This window comes from Folsomia candida, unplaced genomic scaffold, assembly GCF_002217175.1.
Source record: "Folsomia candida strain VU population unplaced genomic scaffold, ASM221717v1 Fcan01_Sc010, whole genome shotgun sequence".
NCBI classification, from domain to species: domain Eukaryota; kingdom Metazoa; phylum Arthropoda; class Collembola; order Entomobryomorpha; family Isotomidae; genus Folsomia; species Folsomia candida.
Genome location: NW_019091202.1, coordinates 1,640,570 through 1,654,314, shown reverse-complemented (window position 1 = coordinate 1,654,314; position 13,745 = coordinate 1,640,570). Strand labels below are relative to the sequence as shown.

Below are 13,745 nucleotides of genomic sequence, written 5' to 3'. Positions count from 1 at the left end.
TATGCAAGTATCGAAGTGAGGAAATACTTGTACTTATATGTATATGCAAATATTTTTAACTATTTACATCGTACTTGATTATGTGCGAACTAAAGTAAAAATAGATAAAATAAGGCAAATTTATATTTGTCTCGAAAAGTAAGTAATTATCTCTAAAATTAGGGTAGACTAGTTCCTAAAATTCGAATTAGTATGGAATTATGCGAAAATCTTGTTACATAGATGTACATTCATACACATGCTTTATTTGTTTACAGCGAGTGGACAAGTTACAATAAACAAAGCGAAATCTTGTCTCGTTATGGAGCGTGCATAAAGAACGTCTTCAAAAAGGTGGGTGGAAAGTTGGGGGTGGCCTATCTTATGCGAGTTAAGCTTAACATGAGAAGGATGGCGAAGGGTTGGGATAAGAATTGGCGGTTCTTGATGACGTAATATATGGACGTTCCCTTGTGTGGAATATAGATATTTACGTATGCATGCACAACTCGTTACACATACGAATTTCACTTACTCGTCTTAAGACGTGAGCAATGCATACATGTGGATGAAATATTGCTATGTTAAGATTTCCTAATATACATACATATGTCGATTTGTGGGTAAAATCGGACACTATTTATGTTCAGATAATCATCCAATTTTCGATAAAGCATGCCTTATCGGATAATACGGTTATTTAATTAACGGTTAGTCACTCACGTTTTACTTCTTTCCATCCCGTCTTCCTTGCAAGTTTCCCGAATATATGTAGGTACATGCAATTTATTTAATATCTCAATGAAAGCCTCTCAGCGTAGGTTTCCCGATTTCGACTAAAATAGTGTAAATCAATAACAAATTAAATTGATATGAAATTTGCATAAGGTTCTACATATCTGCCAATGGTCAGGTTTAATAGAGATATTCACTTTGTGGGATGACCAGACTACGCATTAGTAGAGACAGCCAGGCCAGAGGCAGTAGCACATTAAAGGCTAATTGCCATGTGTCGTGATGAAGTAGTTTAATTGATAATTTATATATGCACTGGACAGACAGATATTTAGTTTATCGAATACCAGGATATATTAACCGGAAGTACACAACTTATCAACCTTCCACACAGTGAAAAGTGCCAAAACTTAATTTCCAAATTTGACTAAACATTTATGTTATGTAAAAATAAGCCAAATCTATGTACTTTGTCGGCTGTGAGCACGGTCAGAATTACCAAAAATTTGTATAGCCCCGATTCAGTCAAATATGTATTTATGTATATATTCGCCGCCATTAAATCTCACCCTAGCTAGGGTGAGATATCTAGGCATAGATATTTCTTAAATATTGATTTCATTCCATTCAGTTCTGAAATGTTGATATATTTTGTTCAGCCATCAATCTCGTCGCATACCAAATCAAACACAAAATAATCTGACTAAAATTATTGACAAATAAATCCATATTTTATTTTATTTCATAAAACATCGGAACTGGTTTTAATTATTTTTAGTATTTTTTCTACTTTCCCTTAGACTTATTTAGCGCTCTCACTTTTTCCCTTTCAGCAGCAGATTTGCAAGTGGCCGTCTTACACTCATTGATTGCTTTTCTGTATCTTTCATCAATTTTATCCTGCGCTGATGGGCTAAGTTTGCCCTTTTCTGGCTCAATCTTATCATTGGATTCGACTAAAGTTTCGGACTCCTCATTCAAAGCAGCATCCCCATTAGCCTTGACGTCTCGACGCTTCCTTCGGTTTAGTGGGTTGTTGGCGGCGACAAAGTCTTCAAATATTTTCGTCGCTTTGGCAATTTGCCCCGTAAGAATTTCCACGATTTTGCCACCAACTTCGGCATTGTCAGATTTGGCGATGTCTCCCATATCTGTGAGCGCCACGGTGATCAGGGTGACGAGATCTTTGAGCTGGTTCGTGTAATCCATAACATCTCCAGCTACTGGCATGGAGGAAGCGGCCTTTGAAAGGGGAACGGATGGGATCGAAGGAGCGCCAAATCCGCCAAATTGTGGATCTACAATGAAAATTTTGAGTTTTTTTAGCCTTTATTAAAAACTTATGAGCACACTTATGTTGATACGTTTTTTCAAAATTTTCTTCTGGTCGATATGTAATTACATAATACTTATTAGGAGCCTACATACTCATGGAATGACTGACCTGCAGTGGCGGTGCCTGTTCCAAGGGAGAACATCAGGGCTACAAGAATTCCAGGGCCCATTTTGGCTGTTTTATGAATTTGAATTTGAGCCTTATTTTTTGGAAATGTTCCCTGTAGTGTTGTTTTATTTAGTAATTCTGCCCAGGAGCCAGGCGCAGTGCGAATTAATCCTGGCGATCTCAAAGAACTTGGTTTTATGTATTTATCTATGCACATTTTTCCACAGTTATACTAATTATGTATTACCTCACTTAGCAACAGCTAAAAAGCAATCAGTCATTCCAACAAATCGCATTCAATTCTTTCAAGGTTCCATCCAGGTCCATTGCAATGATTAGCATCTTAAAATCATCAAATTCTCAACTCTTTCCCTCCCTGCCATGTATGTAAGTGAGTACATAAAGCCATGGGAGACCGTACATACAGGCGAAAGAGACTCGTTAGTTTTATTTTATTTATCCAGCGAAACAAAAGAGGAAGAAAAAAGGCGAGGTTGAGACGATCTTATTTTATGATATTGCCGTGCCGTGCTGGCCGGCAATTATTTTCTGCAGAATGAAATGAGATGTTGCAAAATTATGCGTTATTAAGACGAAATAATTATAGTATTTATTCATTTCATAGCTTCCAGGCCAAAATAAGTATAATGAAATGAAATGAAATGAATGGTTCATGCATGCATAAAAACTACATATAATATATGCATAATGTGCATACTCTCACGTAAAAATCGAATTCAGAATATATCTGCATACATACTACTTCGTCAGACTGGAAAATAAAATCGACATTTAAATAGAACAAAACCACCTAAAACCAATACTAGGAAAGGAAAATTGTCTAACTCGTATCTGTATTTTAATTCGTATGCACACATTACGAAATATGTATGCAATTACGAAATGTGTATACAACGATGCAGTATATAATTACATCAAGTAATAGTAATTCTACTCAATCTAAAAGTCAATTTAACAATGTCTCAAACATATTGTTGCATGCATTCATTGCGAAACCAACTGACCAATCAATCAATCCTGTCCAGTCCTCTGAGCCAACCTGGGCTTAATAACGTCGTCGACAATGTCCCCATAGCGATTCTCTGACGCGGTCTCTTTATAAGGGTCATTGACCACATCCTTTGCAAACTTTGTGCTTTTAAAGACAAAGAGATGATTCGTATCATTGTTGGGATCCTCGACCGCGTTAAATTTGGGATTTGGTGTCCAGTCGAAGTGTTGGGAGCCTATGAGTATCCATGCGGTGTAGACGGAAAGGAAAAGGATGAACACTAGGGCAAAGAGCCAGAAGGCGTATCTTCGCGCTTTATCCACAAGATTGATAAAGGTGTCACTCTCGTCCAGGTGGCGTTTCTGCTTTTTCCCCTCCTTTTTTGGAAGCGGGCGCGATTCTTCTGTTTGGTCTCCGTTTGGCATGCCAAGTTCTCCCTGGAAATAAAGAAATTTTGAATTTGAATTTCTACTAGAGTTGACTTAGTGTTTTTTGTTTGGGTTCAATTGACTTTTGCTACATTTGTAATTTTTAAGAAAAAATAAAATGATGCATACATTCTCAGCTTGCTCTTTATTTCCCTTAACCTCCTGAAATTGTTGAAGTTTTCTCTGCATCCTAGTAAAACAAGGAGACACTGTACAATTTTTCAAGAACCGAAGTATAAGCATCTACTCAATTCATTCTTCACTATTACATGTATATTACCAGTGAACAACCGTGAATAAAACTAACGCCAGGAAGACTAGCCCAATGCAGAATACCATCCAGATGTCGATCGCCATCGTGTAACTCACTTCTGGGGCTTGTTCTCTATTTAAGCAGAAGAGAGAACACACCGATCCAAAATTATTGGGAGAGAAGAGAAAGATATGCAAGAAAATACAGCTATATCACTAAGCAATAAAATTGCAAAAATTTGAAAATCAAAAGCACCCACCTACCTGACAGCTGCAAACATGGCGGTGAGAGTGAGTAAAGTAGTCATACTGATTCCGATCCGTGCCTCGACCATATCCACCGGAAGCAGGAAACACAACCACGTGATCAACATGAGCAGCACGGCGGGAAGATAAGTCTGAACAAGGTGATAGGTCAGATTTCTTCGGATTTGAAGGGTAAAGTGTAGCGCAGAATAGTTGGCTATGTACATATTTAGTTTTAGTTTCGCAAGCAAAAAACGGAATCAATGAAACTGAATTTAAATTTGGAATTTAAATTGTTCCAAAAATAACGTGTATTTATCTGTACTACTAAGTTCTGGGTAACGTATTATCTGCGATGTGATGTAGAAATCCTCCAACTCCCCTCCCGGCTCGACGGAAGAGATTTGAAAGTCAAAATTGGAATCGGCAAGTTGATCCAGGTAGATTGAATGAATATTGTCCCACATGAGAAAGAGTTTGTCTTGGGGATAAGAATCTATACATGACATAACGAATGTAATCAGGGAAGAATTTCATATTATGCAGATATTTCGTTACAAATTTAACCTACAACTTCGAATGTTAAAATCGCATGTCTGAATATCGGCGGGGTAATAGTGAAAATCCATGTCACATCTCAATGTTAAGGATTGTCTGTAAATCAAAATATTAGTTTCATAGGGTTGAAATCGATGGAATCAACTCATCTAATTCTGCCATACCACAAAAACACAATTGGTAATTCTTATGCACGTAATTTGCAATTGCCATATAAATCTTACCTTGATTTAAAGGAAATAGTTCCCGCTATAGCCTCATTCCCTACGAGGAACTTTAACGTGATTAATTTCGAGAGAAGCGACGTCCTATCAACCGACGCCATTTCATCTATTAAAAGGTATCTTTGTGCAAATAAAAATTTCAAGACCGATCCGTAGATTTGGATTAAAAAGTTTCCATGGAGACGGACCGATATAAATGTCCGGTTTCCAAATGTTTCGTAGTACTTCAGAATCTAGGACGATTTCTTCGTCACCACTGTTACCCTTCGCTTGAGCCGCCGAATCGTTCATGTAATTACTCCAGATTTCCCAATCTATCCAACTGACTCCGACTTCCGTGTCGAGTTCCACTGTCTACATGCAATTTTTATATACATTTTGAATACATTTTTTGAATCGATATGAAAATTTATTTACTTCGCCTTTCGTATCCACCCCCAACACTTCACGAATTCCCAATTCGACGTTGACGAAAATCGAAGGGGACACATTCCCCAAAGGAAGAACCAACTTGTCGTAACCGGCTGGGATCGTTAATGTTCCAATTGTAAAACTACCATTTTTGGAAATTCTATTATTTTTTCCGGCTGTAGAAAGAGGCTCCACAAGTTCATCTCGGCGGTCTTGATCTCCTCCGATGAGAGCGGAATTTGTATCCAGAGGAGAACCGGAAGTGGTGCAAAGGAAGCCAGTAAAACTGTTAAACCATTGGCGACAAAGATTCACATGTGGAGTAGAAGAGCAAAATCAATTAAATTCTTTTTTGAAACATTCACAAATTTTAACACTGCTGAAGGTCTGCACTTCCTTCTGTCCATTCACAGCGGTTTATGAAGTAAAAAAATCATAAATTATCATCATACCTCAATAAAATCAGTAGAAGTAGCAAAATTTCAAGAGGGAACCGATCCTTTTTTCCTGCTCCTCCGTTCATACTTGAATCGCGTAGAGCTCCAAATTATTCACCACCTTTTAAAAGAGATTCACTGACACTAATATGTAACAATCAGCCAGTTAACTAACACTCCGTCCAGCAAGATCATGCAGTGACTGGAGGAACGATGCGTACAGAGCATTGACAGCGAGTCAGTTGAAAGGATTAAGAAAATGAAGGAAATTCACAAATCATACGAAGAAGTGAACATTGAAATATTCAATGAATGAAACTAATGTGAAATTTTTGAGATCAGCCAGTCAAGTGGTCAAGGATTTTTCAGTCAGTCAGGTCACCAGATTGGTTAAGTCTTTTTGGGTGCAGAATAAGATAAGATGATATTTCATCCTATTCCGTCCAGCAGTTGGAATTGGAATACTGAATACAATACTACCAGCACAGAACACATGCATTATGCATGGACAAACACATTTCAAACCCATTTAAAGCTAAAAGCAAAAACTCAAGGTAAGCAGGTAACTAGAGAGTAATAAGCAAACGGCGGATATGAATGTATGTATTTAACACTTTTTTTATACCAAATCAGATCGTACTAAAACCTCGTACACTGATAACCAATCTAAGCTCGATCGCAAAAATTCAAACGTACATAGTTTTCCATATTTTACATATTTCTAAGTTTTCGCACATATTTAGAAAAATCCTCAAAATATGTATACAATATTTCTGCGTATATTTTCCTGTATATTTCGAGTATTTTTCTAAATCTAAATAGTTTAGCAGATATTTTGAAGTTTTTTTAAAACGAAGAATTTAAAAATATTTTTCTTCACTTAGAAATTAAGGTAAGTTGAAAACATTGTTTATGTGCATAATTTCAGGCTTTTGAAGTACACATTACATACATATTTCGCGGAATTTACGTAAATTCATATCCGCCCTCTGGTAATAAGTCGTAATCATTTACGAAGTCGTTATGGTGTGTGCATTCATACATATGCATGTACATAGGCATATACATATCGTCAGAATATTGAAATGTTGCAAAATTTACGATGCGAGATGTGCATAATTGCATTCCACTAATTAACTCCTTTCCCCGGCCGATCGTGGCGATTTCGCTCCAGTTGTTACTACCCTATTTCTTATTGTGTTCATGTACTTGTCCAAGATGCTGCTAAATGTATTTCACCCACCTTTACATTTACATTAATAGATCGACATGTTCTTCATTGGTGTGCATGCTTACTTATTTAGTTCTGAAGCACTAAACAAAGACTACCATTAATAGACTTACTTAATGCTACCTCGCTTAATGTATGGACTTCGTTAATCTATAATTAAGTAAAGCAAGCTACATAACTCATGTCATCAACATGTAACGTTCTTCGTCCGTCCGTTTTGCCGTATTCACCATCATTAATTCACAATCTGTAGATCTGTAGTCAAAAATTAAATTTCGAACTCAACATACAAATTTCCAACTTTCGGCACGCTGTCGTCGTCAATTTAACGATTTATGAATGAATGAATGAATGAATTAATTTATTGGTATATTTTTGAGGCCGCTTACAGACCCATGAAGGTAAAATTTTATACAAGCATATATGCAAGTCAAGTTGGTCACAACCGGTAACGATTTATACCGAGATATATATATATATATGTAATCATCCAATTGTTAAAGCATGTCTCATTTGGGTGACACGATTGATTACTTTGAGGATGAGTCGAGGCATGCACTTTTTTGCGATTTCCTTCCGTCCCGTTTTTTTGCAAGTTGCCAGAAGATTTTCTGAGACCGAATTAAAATTCAAACGGCGTGACATAAGGGAAGTTTGGTACATACATACCTATGCGCATATGTATCAGCTTGTATTGTGAACGTTAAGCTTAACCCAAACACCATCAAGATGTAGTTAAATACACTTGTAGAAACGGGGTTACGATTATAACCAAAAGGCAAACGCACATATATGACTCTACCGACGTGGTTAAAATTTGTCTTCGAGTACTTAAAATTGTCACCGACTATTATCTTTATGTAAAGCTTCACCGAATTGGTATTAAATTGTCATCAGAGCTAAATATTAATTTTCTAAACAGTTGGTGTCAAATTCATAACCACGGCGGTAGAGTCATATAGATGTCTACATTTTGATAATAATGGTAACCTTATTTCTAGGAGTCTACATACTAAAATCACTCCATCAATGACTCGTACAAATTATACATATTTTTTGTCCCGAACACTACATAATTATCGTAAAAATAAGGACGAGCTCTGAAACCAGAATGGTACAAAATTGGGCTAAAACACATGTTTCATTTGTATACAGTAACGGGAGAAGTTAACATAAACAAAGGAATCTCAACGAAATATGCCGTATAGAAAGGGAACGTTCATAAATTGTGGCACCAAAAAGGCTGATTTTTTTACCATCTATCCTCTCCTTCCTCATCTTAATTTTTACACGAGCAGGACAGACGGCCCAAATCGACCCAAAAACCTTTTTGATGACGCAATATATGGACGTTACTATGTGCATGGATTGATGTCCCACTCGTGAACTCACACATCCAGGAACTTCAAGAAAATATACATGAACTCATCTTCAGAGATGAGCAATACCTTTGTGTGAGGCATCGCACAGTTGATGATTTCCCAATATTTCGTCATGTAGCTGCATTCATTTGTGGTGAATTCTACCCCAAACACAATTTAGAGCTACATATATAATCACCCGATTTCCGATAAAACGTGTGTCTCATCGGGGTGACACGGATACTTTTTAACGAAAAAACGTGTCCATGAGTCACCCACTTTTTGTGAGTTTTTTCTTGCCTTGTCATTTTCATTTAGTAGGATAACCGAATATCCATAAGTAAATATCGTGCACTTTTAAGCAAGTTGGTCATCCAAATCTGTTCCTTACAAAATTAGAAAAATCCACTGAAACTCGGTGTAATTACTTTGTAAGGATATGTAAAACGTGATCATGAGTCATCACGTGACCCCATTTCTTTACAGGATCCCCGCATTTAAATAAATATGGTACAGTTTTACTCAGTTTTTCGCAAGTCGTGTATCCAGATCTGTTCCTCGAAAACACAAGTTCCCACCAGTTGCAAAATTCAAGCCTGAATTTTTGTCATTTTTTCGCGTAAAAGAATGATTCGTATTGAAACCTCGTGTGTAGAGAAGATCAGTGGAATAATTTGCATAAGCAGTATTTCATACCCAAGATTACTGGATTTTCATGGTACATATGCACTTAATTACATATTTTCCTCATTTTCGTAACAAATTTAATACTTTTTTTCAATTATCAGCCCTGGTTCTGGAGCTGGAGGGGAGCCTCACTATTTCGACTGGTAACCAAGAAAAATTCACTTCTCGGATGAAAGAACTTTCACCGGAAGTTAGTACCAAATCGGTCTGTAATTCCAAAGTGTTCACCGTGGTGGGTCCATGTCGACGTATGTAATTCGTCTTATTTTATTTTTAAAGGAATATTACGACCTTAATATATTTGTCTAGCCATGATATCATTTAAAAAAAATATTTACTTCAAAATTCATTCAAAATTCATTTACTTATTCCAAATTTGATAACAAGTATTTATTCATTACTTATTTTATCCCGATTCCACCTCAAATTCGCCTCATGGAGTTCTCAATATACTCCATGAATGTATTTATTAAGCATTTAGTCAAAAATGAATAATGAATAAAATTATGCATTCATTCTTCATGAATATCAAATGAACAAATATGTGCATATTTATTCAACATTTCTCGCAGATCTTACTCGCGGTGAAATTTCTGCCAGCACAACACCATGCTACCATTATTTTCAAGACACGTACCGATTTACACTACCCCTTCCGCAAAATGTGAACCAACTTCCGTCCAGTTTGGAGTCTCAAAATCTGTCAATTTCTTATTCCCTGATTTTATATGGACGAACGGCAACCAGCTACGAGCAACTGGACTCTTGCCGTGTCAAAATATTTGGCCACGATTTAATCAATTTTCCCGCCGAGATTGAATCCATCTCGGTTACCAGTTCAAACTCCCCGGTTCATTTGGAGCCACCCACCCCAGAAAAGTACCACTTGGTCAGGGAACCCCGCTTTTTTGCGAATTTTGAAGCCACCCGGAATATTCGAGATAAAGTCGCTATAATTGTGAAGCTGTTGGACACACGAAGTTTATTTTGGACTCAAATGGAGGACAAGCTTGTCATGGATGCAGAATCGTTTAAAGTAGCCCGCCAGCGGGGAACGTGTCTCACTCCGACGCATGAGGGGAAAATGGTGGACAAAAATTCAAGCGTAAAATTGGTCCCGTTTTATAATCAAAGAGGTGAAGTAATTTCAGGCCTGAAAATTCAGCACTTTGTAAATGTAAGTAAGCAAAATACTAATTATGCAAAGGTTTGTGGATCAATTTCACTGCTTGCATACATATTTAGAGTAACATTCAGACAACTCACGCAGTTCTTTGTAACGTGTAAAATTCGTGTCCTTTTGTAAAATAATTTTACAAAACAAAAACACGTCGGGTTCATACATATAGTTTATAAAAATTCGGAAGCTAATTTTCCTTCGAAGTATTTTAAAGACTTTTTAAGTTTACGGAATTTGCATTTATACAATTTTAAAAAGGCCTGCGTCAACTGGCTCAATATTAAACATATTATTAAATTAACAAATCACGGCAACATGATACCTGATATTGGGGGCTGGTTACATGCAAAATTTCAATTTAATCAGCTATGGTTATTTTACTCAGGCCAGAATACAGCTACCTGGGGAAACTGATCCGAGCGTAGCTATGGAAATGATGCGGGAAGTGATAATAAGAGCGGGAAACTTAGCGCACGGCTCTTCCACTTTTGAAATTAGGCGAAGCACGGGTAGTTTACGGGAGCCAAGAAGACGTGAAACTACCCGTCGCAGTCTGTCGAAATTATTGTCAGGATCTGTTTCATCGTTTCGGGCACTAGTCCTTCATCCATTCCACGCTCATAAAAATTCAAGAAGAGGATCCAACATTTCCACACCAACATGTAAGTTTTACTGTTGTAATTTGTATTTGAAATTGAGTGTTCATAAATGACTATTTAATTTCAGTGCCAGCTCACTTTGATAACATGGAACCTTTTGATTGTTGAAGCCGGAGTTAGTATCAAGGTTTATTTATATATTGTTCTCCCGTTTTTCTAACGGTTTGGACCTATAATTGTAACCTTAACTACGTATAACGTATTTATCATTTTAGGGAATCAGTCAAAAATCATCCCCATGGGACGAATCTAGATGCAGCTTAACTCTTACGAGGGCAACAATCCCATATTTATTGCTCCTTCGAGGCGATGCCAGTTGAAAATGAAATATTTATAAATATTACACTTTCTAACAAGATAATGTCTGTAATTTTATTGATCAAAAAGCAAATTCTTCTAGGTTCTAAAAAATATTTCACATAGATTGAAAGCATATACAGAGATTATTCACTTTTTTATATGATTTTATATGAAAGTATGATTGCAATATTTTAAATGTTTTAACAATTTGAAATATCTGCGGAAAAATTAGGACCTAAGAAGCCAGTGTTGTTATCTTCTCCTCACGTATTTCTCACTTTCAAAAACATACCTGTAGAATTTGACGAATCAAACACGAGAAGTAAATTTAAATTAGGTGCCAAAATCTCTTTACCAGCCGCGCAATCGCTCTCACATCAAGCTTAGCCTCAGCTATAAGAACGACCCCAAACAGGATCATTGTTATTCCCACGGTGTAAAAGAAGGGTAACAGCGTGTTTATAGAAATATAGGGTGACGCCACTCTCAGTTGTGGCCACTTCATCGCCGACATCCTAATGTTATATTTGTATTGCTGCCTCCACAAGATGTTAAATCCTCCCTGCTCCAGACCTCTGATACTTTCACCAATCTCGAACCGCAATGCGTTGTTACAAACGCCGAAATAGGCGTTGTTCAAAGCAATATCACGAATCAAAAAACACTCATATTTTCCATTCAATTTTTGATTTTGTAGCTTGAGAAGAGCTTTAAGTGCGTAATCTGTATCGTGGGAGAGAACGAAATTTTTTGGACTATTTTTCGTAACATATGCACTATGCAAGGGACCGTGGCTGCTGTAAGTAGAACAAATAGTATACCATGTTGAACAAACTAGGTAGCAAAAATTATCGAACCAAACCTAAATATTTCTGGCGATCAGGGTGCTATAGACACCAAATTTTGCACAAAATACGTAAGACAATGAAATTCGGTGAAGGGATTTCCCATGCAGAGTTAGCTTAAAGTCATCTTGCGACCAGAGTGTAGTCGGATCAATGATTCAGATTGGCTTGGATCGAATCCGATTATATCTGGAATCATTTTACCCTAATTAGTGTAGTTGGATCTATGTTTTTTGGAATCCAACTCGGATACGGTTCTTTGGTGCAAAGATATTTGTGGTGCACGTAAGGCAATGGCAGGAAAAGACGTAAGGGTGCGAAGGGGAGCGCGCTGTTTCCTTCCCTCGCCAAAAAATTTCGACATAAGAAACATTCACGCTTTATAATTAATAAGCAAGCGATAAAGGTAAATGATTTGTTAAGTAAGTGTAACCTCTTGAAAATACGTGAGCGTCGTGATCTATTTCTGTATAAGTATGCTTTTAAACATCTTCAAGACCAAATAAGTTCCTCTTCAATTAGACGTTCTTGGCCACTCTTATCGGTAAAATCATGTAATTTTGCCCAAAAATTTATAAATCATCGCGCTACCAAGTTATAGAATAAACTCCCACGCGATTGGGACCCAAACTTGACCTACAAGAAATATGTACAAGCCGTCCGTGAACACATCATTAATGCACGTGATGACTAATATTGTTATTAAGTCCATTAGATATTTTTTAGGTTAAATATATAGTTTTATCTACTTGTGTCATAGTTTTTAAACCAGTTTTGTAAACCGATAACTATTAACACGTGAATAAAGGTTTAAATCATACATAAATCATAAAAATCTTATCTTGAAGCTCGCAGGCTAGCTAACTCACTCCCTTCGAGCAGTTCTATTTGTATCTCAATTCTTTCTTAATTATATTAAGAGTTCCTCATTCTCCTACGCTAATAGGAAATTTTGTTACCACGGAAAGTTAGTCTTGTACGGAAAATCCCTTCACCTTACTTCCAACCAAGTGTACCAAAACTGATACAATCATTTTAATGCATGAGATACATGCTATGATATAAAATTATGCGCTCATCAGTTATCCAGTAATATTTTGCAGCGATTGTTTTATGACGCGAGAAATTGCCCAATCGCTTCCTTGCAAATTCTTTCTTCAAGGCAGCTTTGATCGCGCTGGATTTTCCGCTAGATTGATAGACAAGTGTATAATCGTTGGCAAAAAACTCCCTAAGGGTACACAATTTCTTATGAGACGGAGGCTTTATCAGGTTTGTTGTCAGGTAAAATTCGTACATGGCTAATAGCACAAAACTTGTAAATAGCAAGGCCACAAGGATCAATTTTGAAAGGTACTTACTACTTACCGATTGCCTAACATGTATCGCACAAACTGCGAAAATTACGTTCTCCACACCTTTTTGTAAGTTCACGGGAGAATCCTGGCACGCATGCGTCACAATTTTGAGCATAGCTAAAATCACCACTATTATCAAGCACCCAAGCCACACTTCTGAGCCAAATGCTGACACCCACATGCCCAAATCAGATTTTTCCGACCACACATCAAAATTGCAGTATATTGCATAATATCCCTCACACCGGAATGAATACAGTTGATTTATGCCCCATAGACGTCGCTACCAGACTTCTTGTATTGGTGATAGTAACCCCATCTGTGTGTCGCCCAGTTCTTCGATACACCAAACGTGATATTTAAATTTTTGCCTATCGTTGCATATCTTCGTTTCTGAA

At 37.0% G+C, this 13,745-nt stretch overlaps 3 protein-coding genes across 3 annotated transcripts; 1 reads left to right on the top strand and 2 right to left on the bottom strand.

Moving 5' to 3' along the window:
* Window positions 1-1,340: 1,340 nt before the first annotated feature.
* Window positions 1,341-2,344, bottom strand: LOC110854549. Its single transcript, XM_022102990.2, has 2 exons — window positions 2,159-2,344; window positions 1,341-2,012 (listed from the first exon to the last, which is right to left on the bottom strand). Exons 1-2 carry the CDS (start codon window positions 2,217-2,219, stop codon window positions 1,501-1,503), a joined length of 573 nt encoding a protein of 190 aa, XP_021958682.1. The 5' UTR covers window positions 2,220-2,344; the 3' UTR covers window positions 1,341-1,500.
* A 394-nt stretch (window positions 2,345-2,738) lies between these two features.
* Window positions 2,739-6,183, bottom strand: LOC110854548 (glutamate-gated chloride channel alpha). The gene is made up of 10 exons (XM_022102989.2): window positions 5,742-6,183; window positions 5,296-5,575; window positions 5,067-5,232; window positions 4,879-4,984; window positions 4,668-4,750; window positions 4,422-4,592; window positions 4,115-4,313; window positions 3,879-3,983; window positions 3,728-3,788; window positions 2,739-3,607 (listed from the first exon to the last, which is right to left on the bottom strand). The coding sequence occupies exons 1-10, from the start codon at window positions 5,810-5,812 to the stop codon at window positions 3,191-3,193; spliced, it is 1,659 nt and encodes a 552-aa protein (XP_021958681.1). The 5' UTR covers window positions 5,813-6,183; the 3' UTR covers window positions 2,739-3,190.
* A 2,338-nt stretch (window positions 6,184-8,521) lies between these two features.
* LOC118436668 lies at window positions 8,522-12,809 on the top strand. Its single transcript, XM_035855184.1, has 6 exons — window positions 8,522-9,036; window positions 9,107-9,253; window positions 9,578-10,182; window positions 10,571-10,847; window positions 10,912-10,971; window positions 11,060-12,809. Exons 1-5 carry the CDS (start codon window positions 8,946-8,948, stop codon window positions 10,950-10,952), a joined length of 1,161 nt encoding a protein of 386 aa, XP_035711077.1. The 5' UTR covers window positions 8,522-8,945; the 3' UTR covers window positions 10,953-10,971; window positions 11,060-12,809.
* Window positions 12,810-13,745: the final 936 nt, after the last annotated feature.

Coding starts and splice junctions, on each gene's coding strand:
- LOC110854549 (XM_022102990.2), bottom strand. CDS start 2,219: ATGGGCCCTGGAATTCTTGTAGCCCTGATGTTCTCCCTTGGAACAGGC. Junction 2,013..2,158: donor AACAGGCACCGCCACTGCAG/GTCAGTCATTCC, acceptor TTTTCATTGTAG/ATCCACAATTTGGCGGATTT.
- LOC110854548 (XM_022102989.2), bottom strand. CDS start 5,812: ATGAACGGAGGAGCAGGAAAAAAGGATCGGTTCCCTCTTGAAATTTTG. Junction 5,576..5,741: donor CTTCTACTGATTTTATTGAG/GTATGATGATAA, acceptor ATGGTTTAACAG/TTTTACTGGCTTCCTTTGCA. Junction 4,985..5,066: donor GAAACCGGACATTTATATCG/GTCCGTCTCCAT, acceptor ACCTTTTAATAG/ATGAAATGGCGTCGGTTGAT.
- LOC118436668 (XM_035855184.1), top strand. CDS start 8,946: ATGATTCGTATTGAAACCTCGTGTGTAGAGAAGATCAGTGGAATAATT. Junction 9,037..9,106: donor AAGATTACTGGATTTTCATG/GTACATATGCAC, acceptor TTCAATTATCAG/CCCTGGTTCTGGAGCTGGAG. Junction 10,183..10,570: donor AAATTCAGCACTTTGTAAAT/GTAAGTAAGCAA, acceptor TATTTTACTCAG/GCCAGAATACAGCTACCTGG.